We start from the raw sequence: 16440 nt of genomic DNA on the forward strand, positions 1-16440 counted from the left end.
ATATACTGCACTCTTAATGCAAACAACACTACACTGTGGTTTTGACATACCATTGAGGATGGTAATAAATCTGAGGTTCTGGAAGCCGCCTGAATGCTTTGAGCCTAAGGGACAGTCTTGAAATATCTGTAGCTAATTGGCAGGCACAGTTGATTACCATAAATCCTCTCATCTATTTGCATTTGCCCCAGGAGTAAACGGGCCAGTTGGGTCCGTGCCCCAGTGAGCTCCCCTCCAGGGTCCTGCCACACTGCGAGAACAGCTCACACGGAGAACCCCTCCTGCCTGGTAATGAACATACAGCAGCCACAGTCAAGTCTCACAGGTTTGTAGGGTTTACAAGCTGAACCTTACGCATGGGAGTAGGTCTGCTCTCTGTGTGTGTTCTGCGTGCTTTGTAGATCTAAGTTTAACCAGAAGGGGATTCCAGCTCCTCTGGGCATATTAGTAAAGATGAGAAACGTCATTGAGACTCATTGAGACCGTGTGCTGTTGTAAGGGAGTTTCCAGGAGACCCTGCACAGACAGTGTGATCTTCTCTGTGAAACACACGCAGTGATAGACAACAAGAGAGAGAGAGAGAGAGAGAGAGAGTCTCGTTCAAACTTGGCGCTGACTCCCAGAACACCTGGATCCTTTTGAGAAGTACAAAGCAGAAAGGAAAAAACCTGTCACTGATTAACCAGGAACCCCCTGCACTCTGTCACTGGGGGAATGCGAAAAAGTCCAGGACTAGTCACACACACACACACACACACACACACACACACACACACACACACACACACACACACACATATAGGGATATACAATATCCCTACTGGATCACTAGATGTCTGTTCTCCTTGAGGTCAGCCATATGGATAAATTTACAACTGTAAATACTAAAAAAGACACCCAAACAGAAAACTCTAACACACTGTAACAAAGACCACAATCAGGTTTTAGATTTACAAGCATATTGCAAAGTAGAAATTGTGTTTTTCATCTCATTGCATGTGTTTAATACTCAATGTTTTAAAGTTACATATATACAGTAAACTACCAGACAGCCCCTTTCAGCAAACTGTGATCAACTAGTGGTCATAAACTGATGTGAACCAATAATAATGTTTGATGCCACAGAAATAATCACACTGATAATTACATCTGTAGGAAAAATGTTTATTTTCGATAATACATTTTAACTTGGTCAAACAATATTTCAAAATTCTTAACATACACACTAATGAATATATAAATATGTCTTAGTATTTACAAACATACATAGTCCTAAAAAAGTATATGTTTTTACATCTGTCTTCACCAAAGCTGACATCGTCTGTGAAGGACGTTTGGACGTTTGGACTCATGTCTGTTTCCTCGCGGAGTTTTGGTCCTTTCTAACGTCTCCCCTGTTCATGCATAGGCATTCAATGAACACACACACAACACGCCACACGCCACACGCCACACGCCACACGCAACACGCCAAGACTGCTGGGAGCGGAGACAAGCAGCTCAAGAGACACTGTAGCTCCTCCCCCAATGGGACGGGAGGCTCCGCCCACCTGCCCCTCCCTGGATGCTTGACCGGTCTGTCTCGCCTGTCTTCCATTAAACTTAGTACAAGTGCTTTCATTAAACATCCCTACAATGATTCAGATGTACAAAAAGGATATACCATCCTGTCTAAAGGGATGTCTAGTAAATAGTCTATTATACAAAGTCCCAGTCCTTTTGCAAGATACATTTGAATGGATTTCTTTGTCACTTCACAAATGTCCCAGATGTGTTTCTGGACCCATGATAGAGGGGCAGTGGAGTTTACGATGACGTCTGGAGGCCCCCGTCACCTAACAGGAGGCCCTGGCCCACCACGGCCGAGTACTCCGTCTCGGAGGCCCGCGAGGCGTCTATCAGCCTAGCCAGCCCTGTCTTGGTGGAGTACTTGAAGATGAAGGCCTTCATGAGGTCGTAGCGGTAGTTCTTGTCGATGAAGTTGTAGACGACGGGGTTGACGCAGCAGTGCAGGAGGGAGAGGCACTGGGTGACGTGCAGGGCCACGTACAGGACGTTCTCCAGGGTGCAGCCCAGCGGGACGGCGCCCAGCAGGGCCAGGGTGTCCAGCAGCAGCGTGGCCTGGTAGGGAAGCCAGCAGGCCAGGAACACCACGATGTAGGTGAAGATGAGACGGCGTCCGGCACGACGCTCGCGGTCGGCCGAGGGGCTCACGGCGCGAGCCAGCAGGGCGTAGAAGACGGCGATGACGGGGAAAGGCACGGCGAAGCCCAGCACGATGGAACTGAGCTGCACGCCCACGGTCCACTCCCGCACCGCATCCGCCGGGTACAGCGGTCTGCACACGCTGCCCTCCGAGTGGGTGGACCTCACCGCCTGCAGGAAGTAGGTGTCGGGGAGGGCGGCGAGCAGCGCCAGGAGCCACACCCCCACACAGATCAGCTGACGCACGCGTCTCCGCCCACTCTGGCTGCCGGGGGCGTCGCCAAAGCGTGCCACGGACAGGTAACGGTCCACGCTCATGCAGGTGAGGAAGAAGATGCTACTGAAGAGGTTGACGCTGAAGACCAGGTGTGTGATCTTGCACATGGCGTCTCCGAAGGGCCAGTGGCCGTGCTGGAGCAGAGAGCTGACGGACACGGGCAGCGTGGCCACCACACACAGGTCAGCGATGGCCAGGTTCAGGATGTACAGGTGCGTCTCGTGGCGTTCCCGGCCCGTGCGCACGTTCACCCACACCACCAGGGCGTTGGCGGCCAGGCCGATGAGGAAGATGAAGATGTAGAGGACGGAGAGGACGTACAGCAGGGCGCGCTGACTGAAGGCACTCTGACACACTACCGTCTCCACGTGAGAGCCGTTGTCGTCCATGAAGGAGAAGTTCTGCTCCGACAGCAGGTCCAGCAGGTCGTTCAGGTCGCTGACGCTGACACTCATTCTGGCCGTTGACGGGACGGTCGGGACACGGCAGCCTGTGAGACAAGACATTCAACAGTGAGCTGCTTTACGGGGGAAACAGACAAATACCCCGGCGGGGGGCAGAAAATGCACAACAGAGAGTGTTTATTTTTAAGAACAACACGCATGATCCAAAACATCTCAAACACACCGGGGTCGTGGGTCAGAGAGCACGACCTCATGAGGTTTGGGAGGATTTTTTCCGCCTCTCCGTTACGGGGAGCCGTTTCCCAGGGTTACGGGGTGGCTCTCTGTCCATCACTGGCACGGCCAGTTTGGCCAGTGGCTGCTGAAGTATCAACATGGGGGATGTTTTCAGGGGGTGGGGTCTCACCGCCTAATGCATCCAAGATCTCAGATGAGCAAATATCAAGCTTGTCACAGAAAGAATGCGTTCTGAAAGGAGGCCCTCTAAGAGAGCTCCCAGGGTGGTCTGTACACAGGCCTGTCACGGTCTAAAAACAGAAAAACAATAACACCGTAGTCTGTAGTCACACCGAACGACGGTATATAATGCATACCGCACATAGTACGTTCATTATAACTCATTATAGCTCTTCTTTGAGACTCTCCTGTGGATGTTGTCCACAGCTTTGGAATCAAGAAATTCCAGCATCAGAATTTTCTGGAGAAGGTGAAAAACAGACATTCCTGACCAGTCAAGACACATATCAGGTATTTCTGTGCCATCTGCCCATGAAGGAGCACAGTGACAGGAACCAGAGAACACCACTTCTCAAACCATCAGAAGGTCATCTGAGGTGGAGAAGCAGGTGGAGAAGGTCGTCTGTTCTGATATCAGGAAACGAAAGGAGCTACATGCCACTGTCAGATTGCCCAGGAGAACCACGCCGAGCTCCGGACCAGCTCTGGACCAGCAGCACACAGAACAGCCACACACACTGTGTGTACTTTGCTTTATTTATTTTGTCAGTGGTGCAACGCCATGAGGAATTACATTCACACACACTGTTCACGTGACACTCACAACACCACACACACACACACACACACACACACACACACACACACACACGCACACACACACACACTCATAAACACACACACACACATACATACACAGACACATACACACACACACACATAAACACACACACACAAACACACACACATACACACAAACACACACACACTGTTCACGTGACACACACATACATACACATACACATAAACACACATACATACATACACAAACACACATAAACACACACACACAAACACACACACATACACACATAAACACACATACACAAACACACATACACAAACACACATAAACACACACACACAAACACACACACATAAACACACACATACACACACACACACACATAAACACACACATACATACATACACATACACAAACACACACACACGTAAACACACACACACGTAAACACACACACACAAACACACACACACATAAACACACACATACATACATACATACACATACACAAACACACACACACGTAAACACACACACACATACACACAAACACACACACACATACATACATACACAAACACACACACACACACACATAAACACACACACTGCTAGCTGGAACATCTCAAAAGAAACAGAGCAAAGATTTCATTCAGAAAACGTAACCACCACCACCTGCAGCTAAAGACTCTTCTTAATGTCATTTCCAAACCACACGTAGCCGTTAAAACAAAGCGCCATCCATCCATGAGACAGTCCTGTGGTGCACCAGGCACACGGCTGAGGGGCTATTGAGAGATATAATCCATTTAAAACAGTTTATTTGAGTTCCAGATAAGCCAGCGCCAAACTTTATTGGCATTATGGGAAACACGAGAGGGAAGCATCTGCTGTTAACGCCTGTGATCCTCCGTCCCAGCGAGACGAAGATGCCCCCCCCCCCCCCCCCCCCACGGCTCCACCGAGACCCACATTAACAGAGGGAGGAGCAGACGGGGTAGTAGCCGCCACCGGCCTCAGCGTCAGGGGCAGTAAAGCACGCTAGCCTGTAGCAGCACCCCCACCCACCTGGTTGTAAAGCTGTTGTGTTTACACTTCTACCCCCCCCCCCCCCAACCTGAGCCTCCTGCCCCAGGCAGCAGTAGGAGCACCGGCGGGTACAAAGGACTCCCTGTATGGACCGCAATCCCCCCTCTCCCTCGCTCTCTCTCTCTATTTACCTCTCTATATATATATATCTCCCTCTCCCTTTCAATCTCTCTCTCCCTCTCTCTATCTACCTCTCTCTATATATATCTCCCTCTCCCTTTCAATCTCTCTCTCCCTCTTTCTCTCCCTCTCCTCTCCCTCCATCTCCCTCTCTGTCTCCCTCTCCTCTCTCCCTACATCTCCCTCTCTCTCTCTCTCTCTCTCTCTCTCTCTCTCTCTCCCTCTCTCTCTCCTTAAGACCCCTGGAACTCATGCAGTTTTCCTCCAGAGATCTGAGCTTTGCAGACATTCTGGCATGTAGAACATAGCAGTCTTCAAAAATAAGTAACTAGCAAAGTTCATTATTAAATGACTTTTATGGATCAGTTCTCACAGAAGACATAGCAGTTAAAGACAAAAGGTGCAATGTATATGTTATAGTTACACTGTAATAGCCTATATAATAATAGTAAAAGTAGTCAAATACGGAGCTGAATATGTTTTTAAAAATAAGGCCGGAGCTTAGTGATAAAAAAAAAACAGGGAAAACTGATTGTTGTCGAATATACAAAATACATTAAATATGTTATAAAATCTCCACTGACCCAGTGAATCCCATCGAAATCTGACATCAAAGAGTCTCCACATTGCCAAATCTTTTATTTTCCTTCATGAATAACATTACAAGTTACTAAACCATTCCGCTAAAATCTTCCCGTCATTTCACTCATGAGGTTCTCACTACGTTTTAATCGCGTCTCTCGCACAGATCACCACAGTGTAATCTGGAGAAATGCTGAATGAGATTAAACCCGTGGGGAAGGAACTTCAACCCAGGACGACGGACTGCTTTGAAACTATTCATATGAAGTATCTCAGCTTCACAATGTGGACTTCTATCGTAGTTAGAACAAATTAAATCGCGTAAACAAACCCGAAAGACAAAAAGTAAACAACAGTCCTTACTTTGATTCTGGTGCTGATCGGTTCGGGGGCTTCACTGATGGTGGGATGGTTCCGAAATGCTCGATGACTTCGTATCCACAGAGTCCGAGAGAGGGTTGGTGTTTGGCGCAGAGACGATGGCGAGACTGTGTCGGTTCCGCAATGCCACACTTGCTCATATAGGCGGAGAGCGACGCCTCCCCGGGCCGAACACCGAATGACTGAAGTTTCTGTCAAACTGCACAATGAGTGTTGCGGACGAGCCACACGTCGGATTTCCACTCGCTACCAAAGAGTCACATAAACAAAGCGAGAGACCTTTTGGGGGACCCCTCCATAGACGTGGGGGTTCTGCGTGGGATGTGGACCAACTCTGTGTCCGAAGGGAGCAGTCTAATTGTTTCCTGAACAATTCAAAATCTTCTCATCTGACGACGCACAACAATGTTTTGGTTTAATGCTGATTCACAGAAGCTGTTCAAACAAGAGACTGAGCTTTTCACAGCTGAAACATCTCATAAAGACACTTTTGTATAATAAATATAATTTCATATATAAATCATTTTTTTAATGTGATATAATAATGTCATTGTTGTGTTTGTGTTACAATGCATTCACACCCACACTGAAAAAATAAAGCATTGGCTCAATGTAATAAAATTGAATTAATCAATCACACAATTTTTTTTTCATTGAATCAATCCAAAAAATGTAGTCATGAATTTAGTTTTTTGGATTGAGTCAATGAAAAAAAATTTATGTGATTGATTAATTCAATTTTATTACATTTAGCCAATGCCAATTTTTTCAGTGCATATTTTAAAGCATTATATTGAACAATTATCCATTTGGATTAGGAACCTTAATTAATTAATGAACCCCCCCCCCCCCCCCCCCCCCTCCGGTTCCCCACCCAAAGCAGCAACCCTAAACACCCGTGGGCTCGCGCGTCACTCTGATCCGGGTAGCAGCAGGTGATGTGTTTGTTATTTTTCCTGTTCCGAGTTTCGCTTGCTCTGTATTGCCTTGGCATTGCTTCACACACTTCCAGGCAGGAGGCGTAATATAGGAGGCTTCACCTGTCGTAGTCTTCAGCTGGTCGCTGGTCTTTGCAGGGCTGTGTGCTGGCTCCGGGCCACCGTCTATTGTGTAGTCGACATGGGAGAACGAGGTCTGAAATTATACACAAGACACCCAAATGCAATCTGGTTAACTACGTTCACAGCGCGACTGAATAGATTTGATATAAATCCTAAAGGATATGAGAGCTGAGGGGGAAACGTTCATAAGGAACAATGACCTTTCGGTCAGTCAGCCACTGATATACATCTGAAGTTGGACTTGGTCAAAAGGCAGGAATAATATATGTAAACAACATATGTGATATGTGAATAATATTATAAACATTATGATTAACATGATTAGCATAAATCAAAACAAAAACTGTGTTTTTCTAAGATTTGTCTAAACATCCAAAAAAATAGTCTTGTTTTGAATTTGATATGATTCTGAAATGTTATCACGGTACGCGGGGGCTTTGACCTAAATATTGTCTTCATTCAGCATTCAGGATAGCTGTGCACATGCAGTATTCATTCAGCAGTTATTCAGTAGTTAGAACAGCTGTGCAGGTTTCATTCAGCATTTCATTAGTCCAGTACGAGGAGGAAGGAGCTGGACCGGGGTGATCTGAACACATAAACAAGCGCGAGGCATTAGCGACACCTGACCAAACAATACAAACATATTTCCTGTGTATTAGATCCGACCTGCAGCTGGACGCAGGAAATGCGACGGCGGGCCCTGCCACAGGGAATTTCCAGTATAGCAGTTCCCACAGATTACTGACATCAGTCAAGTGTGCATGAAATGGGCACGGCGACCTGGGACTGCTGTTCAAGTCCTGTATGAAAACATTCACACTCGTCCGGATGAAAGATTGAACAAACTGTCCCTGATTTGAAGCCATTGGCTAGGCCCAGGTCAGGTTGTCTGACTACACTTAGGACGTTTGTCACAGGTCGTCTACAGCTACGTTTAGGTTTCAAGTAATCCCCGCGACTTCAGAGTAAGACATAAAAGATGTTTTGCGGAGTATAACAAAAACACTTTCTTCCATAAATCTTGCATGTTATTTTTGAGATTCTTGTGCCGACGATGGAGAATTAACTCCCCGCCTTGGCGTGTATGTCTTTAGTGTAGAAAGGCACGCGTGTCGGATCATGAAGCTATAATAAAAGTATTGTGCGTGCGGGGACCACCGTGAAGGTGTCTGGCTGGGACGAACGATGCGTCCACCGGTAAATGGACCTCAGACAACATTGCACCGTGGACACCTCGTACACCTGCCCCTTAGCACCAACTTACACACTGTGTAATGCGCTGCAGACTAACCGAGTATCCCGAATAATCCACCACTAATATAAAACAACTACGATTTTAAAAATGATGCACACAACATATTTGCTTTGTGTTGCAAACGTCATTGTTTGGGCTAAAGTCAGCAACCAGGGTTCACCAGACAGGGCTTCAAAAGAAAGGGAGCACTGAACTCTTTTTTCTTTCTTTCTTTCTTTCTTTCTTTCTTTTTTTCGATAAGACGAACCGAAAATGACTTTGCAGATAGCCTATTTGATTGCAGCGCCACTACGCTAAATAATTATAATGCCTATTGTATTCAACTTGCACTGGCTGAGCTGAGCTCTCTGTATTCTCGCCCATCGCACCGCGTTAATCGCGTTTCCAGCTGAGCGCCGCAGTTACGACCCAGAGGCTTTGATCTCGTCTCCATGGCGACGGTCCGGAGCGCCTGGCAAACTTGCAGGGTAGCTGGCGCGGGAGAGAAATCACGAAGCCTAGTTTGTGTTTTTTTGGGAGACGACGAATCTAAATTGAAACCATAGAGTCTTTATGGACTAAGACTGCGCCTAGCGACGTCGCGGAGTGGACCAGGCTAGACGTGCAGCGAGCACAAGACTGCGTGCGGTCTCTGACACTGATGCGCACTGATATTAAAACGTGGTGAAAGTCGCTTGAACTCATCGCGCTGGGAGCATTGTCGACCATGTCGCACAGGTAATAACCCATAATGTTTATTCGTGCTATGAAATCCATAGGCGTACTATAAGCAATTAAACACAGGTGAAATGTTAAAGTAAAAAGAACCGACCCATATGCCATACAGAGAACGTCGTAGGAGTTTGAAAGTATTAGAATATAAATTAGAATATATATATTAGAATAAAAAGCGGGGAAGACCACATTAAAGGGAAGTCGAGTTTTGGTGTAGTCCAGTAGTGTGCAGTGGGACAACTCCTTCATCTGAACTAATTATGTGATGTTAACACACAGTGAAAGTGGACTGGTGTAATTCAGCATCAATGTCAGCCTGCCTGTTTGTGTCACTGCCGTAATCTGTCCTGCAAAATTACTGCATTGTTGTCGGCTGGTTTTAGAACATTGCTGAAAGTTCCCCTCCCTGAACTGCTATGAATGCATCTTTAGAAATGTTCTCCTAACCTTCCACCCACGGCCCCTTTCCAAACCACCGCCCCTTCTCAGCCCACGGCCCCTCCCCAACTCCCACGGCTCCTCCCCCACTCCCACGGCCCCTCCTACTCTGTGTTCCTCTCCTTTGAGTGTGTTCACCCCTACAACTGGGGGCTTATGACAGTGGTTTTGTCCACGTGGGGATTATACTGTAAGGGCCCATCAGAATATCAAAAGAAGGTGGTTTCTCCCTCGCTCTGAACTCTTTGAGGGAGACACAAAAGGATCTCCCACACACCGGAGAGGTCGTGAGAGTGCAGCCAGACATCTGCCACAACCATGTGTATTCTCTGGAGAAACTGAAAGAGATTCGGCGTATCTGGGCTTTTCTTTCATTGCCCACGTGCCCTAAAATGCTTATTGGAGCACCTGTTTCAGCTGGGAGTGCTCCATGCACCATGTTGGGTACTCAGTAAACTCTGTTAGAGCAGGTGTTTTAGACAGGAGTTGGGAAGGCAGTTAACAAGTACTAAAATGGAACCTGCCTCTGTTAAACGGGTGTTGACCATCCTGTGCCAAGGTATCTGCGCTAGCACAGGAGATCTAGCCTCAAAGGAACACACAAACTGCACTGAAACTGATTACTTATATAATATAGTTCCTGTTTTTCTACACTTGATAAATCTACTGCTGGAGATGTGTTTTTCTGAACATGTTCAAGATCCTTTAAACATGTAGGTGAAGTGTGCCTACAGTACTTGAATAAAGGTGCACTCCTATAGCAACTGTCTGAGAATGTAAGGACACCTTACAGCAGTGCACTGGTGAGACGCTGAGATCCTCCTGGATCTCCTGCACCATCATTGTTCTTCTCTGCTCAGCTTCTATGATAGAATGTGGGCTGAGGCCCAAAGAGCCTTGGATGATCTTCTGGAAGACGAGGTCCCCCCAACGGCGTGTCCCCCTCAGAGAGACCATCAGCAGGTCTTCCAGACAGTGGCCGGCTTCTACCTGCGCTACCTCCAGATCTTCAGGGCGCTGGAGGCCGTGTACGACCAGATTGTTCATCCCCAGAAGAGACGTGCGGTGCGGCTGGTCCTGGATGGGGTCATGGGGAGGTTGTTGGAGCTGAAGAATGAGATGGTGGAGCTGGAGGCGTCCGAGTTTCACTACTTCGATGACATGCTTCAGGACCTGAAGATGACACCCGTGAGTGTGCAGGGGACTGAAACCAGAGTCGGGCACGTGAGAAAGGCTTTAGTTCCTTTTGTGAAACTGCTGTTTGAGTTCATTTGCATGCTAATTGAGTAGCTTGTCCCTAAACAATTTGCACTTTAATGACAGAGTTTCATTTAAAAATTTAGAATCAACTCCTTCATGAATAATGTCCCCTCAAAAATATCTGAAGTCCAGACAAATCACATTTGTAACTGGGTCCACTGCACATTCAATTAAAAACAGGAAACGTGTGGTGTGGGTGAAGAATGGTCTGAAACTTCTCATGGATACATTTGAAATATATGTAATGACTTCACAGCACAGAGATTTGCACATGTTCAGTTTGAATTATTCAGCCCAATTCAACACAGATTAACCATTACCATTAGACTACAGTATAATTCCTGGTGGAATTTCCTCTTGAAAATACATTTCAGTCTGTTCTGTGAGAAGAACACTACTCCATGAAACAGCAATCTTCTACTTAGCCGATGCAGTTCCTTTAAACTCCTTTAAGTTTAGCAGAAAGCTAATTGGGGTCACATGACCTGCAGTGGTCTTTCTCTGCAAATTTCTATCGGTTCTGTTTGAAGCTTTGATCTGGACGAAATCTTTTGTGCTTTTTGCAGGAGGACCTGGAGGTGCCCATCCCCCGGTATTTCGCGAGAGAGCGGATGAAAGCCCTGAAAGAGAGGGACAAGATGTTGGAGCAAATTCTGGTTAAAAGAGGCCAAACGATCCCAGAACCTGTGCGTCTTAAACATTCCACGGCAACATCCAAATCTTACAATCAGTTGCAACCAGAGTCCATTAAAGTTGTGTCTCTATATCATATAGTCAGAATAAAGAACACTTCCTACAGAACAGAGCTATTAAGAAGCGTTAACTCGCTGTGGTTTCGCTGGCAGTGCGGTGACGTTCTCCCGTGACGCTGTACTTTGGGTTCTCCCAGGTGAGGGTGCAGCCCATGACCACCGAGAGGGCCGTGCAGGTGATCCAGGTGAGCGAACGCGCCCGACAGGGCCGACTCAGGGCCCTCTTCATGAAGCAGATCACCCAGCAGGACCGGAGGAGGCGGAGCCATGAGGGGTGTGGCCTCAGCATGCCCAACCCACAGCTGGCAGCCACGCTCATACAGAAGGTGAGCCCGGACTCCTCTGCATACGGCACGCTCTTATCGTGTCCACCAATCATGGACCACCAATGTTGCACAGCTTGGAAAAATATCCATTATTTTACCAGTGCAATAAATGGCCATTTTGCTGATTTCTAATGCTCACATCCCTTTGTAAACATCTATATCAAACAGCTTTGCTTTTACACCACACAGTAATGGACGCGTATCCGTGTGGAGACAGCCATCTTTCACACCACCAAACAGAAAAATGACTTTGTTGAGTGGATATTTGATATGGCCAAAGTGAGCTAATTAGTCTTTCCCCGAGGAAATGGTTTGAACTTTGTCATGATCTCTGTGCACTCTAAAATAATAATAATATTCATGAATGTGTGAAATGAGGTAGAGTTGGACAAACATCTCACTCTGTTTCAGACCTGGAGGGGGTGGGGGGTGGGGGGGGGGGGGTCACTCTCTGGGGAATGGACCAATCCACAGCCTGAACATGACCTCACGTGACCTCACGTGACAGTCATCCGTACTGTCTTCACTCCATACTGGCCCTGCTACACTGAATCCCCTCAGCAGGGCTCATGAACGTCATACGATCCCACACAGAGAGAGCAGACACAACCCCTCTACACCTGGGACCATTGTGTGCATATGGGCCTTTTGTTGGCATGGAGCGGATTAGGGCCTTAGTGATGAGAGACGGGGGGGAACGAAAGTGTTCCTGGATTTTAGGTGGTTCTTTCACTATTCTAATCACGTAATCTGAGACGTGATAGCTTGGCGTCTTTCTAAAGGAACATGTATTATGGTTGCTGGACCCAGACATCCACATAGTGGAGATAGGAGATATGATAGAACTGATCAAAGTGTTCGCGTGAGAAACAGCCGCTGCAGTGGGTGTTGTGGGGGAGCACTGGTCCACATGCCGCACATAACACATAGCTTGGCTTTCCAGACGGTTATGAAATATGAGGCCCATTGGTTATACTGACAGTTATTTTCTGAAGCTTAGCTCTCAAAATAAAATTGATTTACTAGGGTTAAGAAAGTCTCGTTTTCACACCCTTGCAACGCCCAAGACTTCCAGGATCTGAAATCCTGTAGACGTCATCTCTCTTATCCGGCCTGCCGGTCGGCAATATTGCTGCTCTCACACAGAGGCAGGAAAATCAAGATAAATCAAATTCCTTAACCTGTGTCTAGGAGCAAAATTTTTAAAACTGAGATTATATCCTGTTGTGGATATAATCCTGAGCTCCCATTTTCACATTATGTATCCAGGCAAAGCTGAATCGTCCAGTTAGATATGAGTGCTGATGAGATGACAACATGTGCAACTCCCTCAGCTGCTTAGGACAGATGCATTGAATTGTGATCTTGCTGTAAGAGTTCTGATCTTGTTTGCCATCTGTCTCCAGAGCCCGTGGCTGTCTCACTCTCAGCAACTGTAGTGACCTTGGGAGAAGTGTCCTTGCTATGTGTTGTGACCGTTGTCCTGTCGTAGGTGTGGCGGGGTTATCGGCAGAGGAAGAAGACCAGCAAGGAACGTCTGGAGGAAATGATATTTCTTGGAATGGTCAGTGCAAGGACACCCTGGACGCAGATTCCCAGCCAGCATGCTGTTTACTGGAGAACGTTTCCTTTCCTGATACAGTGACGCAGCCGTCTGTGTTGTTTTCAGTGTGTTACTAGCTCCACAGAGGCCACGCAGTCATATTTGACCTTGCCATACCCTTTGACCTACAGCGTACCGTGTTTACCGACGTTCACAGGTAGAGCCTCGGCGTCTGACCCCCAGCGATGCTGAACGGCAGGCGGGGCAGGTGGAGGGCTTGAGACAGCAAACCCAGGAGCAGAATGAGGCAGAGTACCAGCAGGCCCTGGTCACCATCAAGGAGTCCGTTCAGCTGGTAGACGGGCCCGACATGAAAGCAGCGCTGCAGGATCAGATACGCCAGTGGTTCCTCGAGTGCCGGTAAACGAAGAAATGCGTCTTCGTCTCCACAGAGTGGCCTGCAGTCATTAGCATGTTAGCTCCCATTTATGAACATTGGCAAAGGACAAAACCTCAGCTGATGCTAACTTTAGTAATTGTTTCCTAGAAGCAGGCCAGAGCGGAGGAGCAGAGGGGTTTCTGGTGCCTCAGTAGACTGTGAGAGTGAGCGTGTCTCTGTCTGTCAGACTTCCTCTCAGCCCCACAGTTTACTTTTGCTAACACGCTAACCTGCTCTCACGCTCCAGTGCTCTTCATTCAGGGAGGGCGTCTCTGCCCAGCCCGCGTTATCGCGCTCAAATTGTGAGGTGCCTTACCCTGTTTTGTCTTTTGTCTCCTCTGCCACGGGGCTGGAATGTAAGCAGTAGCCACCGCGTACGAGTGTGGCTCCCGCCATTAGCGCTGGGCTAGCACCCATGCTAGGTCAGCCTGCTTAAGCGGTTCAGAGTGGGGCCAGGCTGATTAGTGCATTCCTGCCTGATTTACGACTGGCTGTTGGATGTTAACCTCCATTTGCATGGAGACGGGGGGTCATAAGTCACCCCGGCTGGACCCCACGGGGAAGCCCTCGGCCCGAGCCTCCTTCCGCGGCCCCGTCGGCGGTGACCTCGTGGGCTCGTTGCGCACGCCTGAGTGATGTACGTGACGCGGGGTCAGGACCTGCGGGGCGAAGAGCGTCAGCGTGGTTTTTCAGCCGCTGATTAAGGTGGATGAGGCTAGGCGCTCCAGCAGCAGGGCAGATGGGGTATCGCTCAAACGCGTCTCGAGAAAACCGCACAATGAGGCTGAAGCGTGAGGCTCGCCTACGTACAGGGCTGCTCCACACGGCAGGAAGTCAGGAGGTTAGAGGTGGATGCCCGTCGACTCTGAACACGCCTCGTTCCTCCTTGAGCTGCACGGCAGAGGCCGAACACACCTCGAGCTTTGTTCACTCCTCAGAAGAGTGAACCTTTCAAAGAGTGAAGCTTTCAGAACTGGTTCCTAAACATGACACATTGTTTAAGTTTGTAATGTTCTAAGTCTGGGAAGTAAGTTGTTTCGGTGGTTGTAGACAAAGGTTTCTTCTTTTTATTTACCTTAATGATCACTTCTTTAAAGGGAAGTTTTATGCAGTCTGCTCTGAACATCTGGTGTTCCCACAACTTTACTTATAGGACAATTTAACTGTGTTGTTTCACTGTGGTTTGCAGTTTACTTTGTACCTAAAATTCTACTCTGCTTAGAACACTTAAAAGGAGATTGAGTTTGTAGTTTCTCTCTGTTCTTTAGCACAATTAGGCAATGACCACGTTTGAACCATAGTTAAAGAACAGAACATACGTTTAAACATAAGAGTGTTTACATATTAAATATACGAGTATTTACAGATATTCTGGGTTATCCAAATGAGCTCCAGTCTTTTTTATACTTTCCAGACACTGTAAATAATTTTACAGTTGACCACCCAGTTGTTAAACAAGATGAAACAGTTCAAAGCATTGATGATAATCAAACACGTGATCTCAACCACAGCGTTCCTCTGGTTCTGCGACCAGTTTATTCCTGTGTTGCTTAGAAAACCTAACGTGAGCCTGACCAGTGCACAATAAACGTGAGACAACAACTCACGTGATGGTCAGTTCTTCTGTTCTTCTTCCAGTAGAGCGTCTGTTCTCTTTCAGAGATATGAGAGGTGCAACTGGCCTGCTTCTGATTAACTTAGGCAGAAGTGAGAGCTCAGAGTGACATTTTTAACCCTGTTACTCTAAACCTGCTTGAGATCCCTTGAGAGCCAGAGTTGGATCTGGCTAATGTAACCACCTCCTGTGCAGGGTTCATAGTTCAAATATGACAGAGTCGCTTTTGTTCCCTTGAGGCCTTTTATTATTATTTATTATATTATTTTATTGATCTGCAACTAGATAGGAAACCTGCCTTTCTCCATTCTGAAAGACCTTTGGGTCATTTACACTACTTCTGAGATTTATGTTTCACATAATGTGAGGTTAGTCACAAGTTTCCTTTTCAAATGTGCAAAAGTAATTACCGTCAGGTCTTGAGAGGTACTTGCTGCCATGAGCTGCTTTGAGCGTAGACGTATTTATTTTTCTCGTTGGCTTTTGTGAGCCGGACAGAAACCAGAAATAAAAAGAAATGGCAGAGATTCTTGATATTCAAGTATATGAACTGTACCTGTCTGTAACTGTCTGTGCCTGTCTGTAACTGTCTGTGTCTGTCTGTGCCTGTCTGTACTGTTCTGTACCAGTCTGTACCTCTCTGTGTCTGGCTGTGTCTGTCCGTACCTGTCTGTACCTGTCTGTGCTTGTCTGTACCTGTTTGTGCCTGTCTGTACTGTTCTGTACCTGTCTGTACCTCTCTGTGTCTGTCTGTGCCTGTCTGTACTGTTCTGTACCAGTCTGTACCTCTCTGTGTCTGGCTGTGTCTGTCCGTACCTGTCTGTACCTGTCTGTACCTGTCTGTGCTTGTCTGTACCTGTTTGTGCCTGTCTGTACTGTTCTGTGCCTGTCTGTACCTCTCTGTGTCTGGCTGTGCCTGTCCGTACCTGTCTG

The 16440-nt window shown here is 47.2% G+C and overlaps 2 protein-coding genes across 4 annotated transcripts in view; one reads left to right on the top strand and one right to left on the bottom strand.

The window, feature by feature from the left end:
* Window positions 1–1150: 1150 nt before the first annotated feature.
* ackr3b (atypical chemokine receptor 3b) lies at window positions 1151–6330 on the bottom strand. The gene is made up of 2 exons (XM_076992638.1): window positions 6084–6330; window positions 1151–2972 (listed from the first exon to the last, which is right to left on the bottom strand). The coding sequence occupies exon 2, from the start codon at window positions 2935–2937 to the stop codon at window positions 1807–1809; it is 1131 nt and encodes a 376-aa protein (XP_076848753.1). The 5' UTR covers window positions 2938–2972; window positions 6084–6330; the 3' UTR covers window positions 1151–1806.
* Window positions 6331–8616: 2286 nt separating this feature from the next.
* The window catches only part of drc11 (dynein regulatory complex subunit 11), a 47477-nt gene continuing 39653 nt past the window's right edge, over window positions 8617–16440 (top strand). For 2 of the 3 annotated variants that reach the window (XM_076992651.1, XM_076992653.1), the window contains exons 1-6: window positions 8617–9137; window positions 10433–10796; window positions 11399–11518; window positions 11722–11910; window positions 13403–13474; window positions 13671–13873. In XM_076992651.1, coding sequence (XP_076848766.1) covers window positions 9127–9137; window positions 10433–10796; window positions 11399–11518; window positions 11722–11910; window positions 13403–13474; window positions 13671–13873 — 959 coding nt within the window. In that variant the 5' untranslated portion in view covers window positions 8617–9126. The remainder of the gene's footprint in view (window positions 9138–10432; window positions 10797–11398; window positions 11519–11721; window positions 11911–13402; window positions 13475–13670; window positions 13874–16440) is intronic. The other variant, XM_076992652.1, reaches the window with a different exon arrangement.

Source organism: Brachyhypopomus gauderio, unplaced genomic scaffold, assembly GCF_052324685.1.
Source record: "Brachyhypopomus gauderio isolate BG-103 unplaced genomic scaffold, BGAUD_0.2 sc95, whole genome shotgun sequence".
Classification (NCBI taxonomy): Eukaryota; Metazoa; Chordata; class Actinopteri; order Gymnotiformes; family Hypopomidae; genus Brachyhypopomus; species Brachyhypopomus gauderio.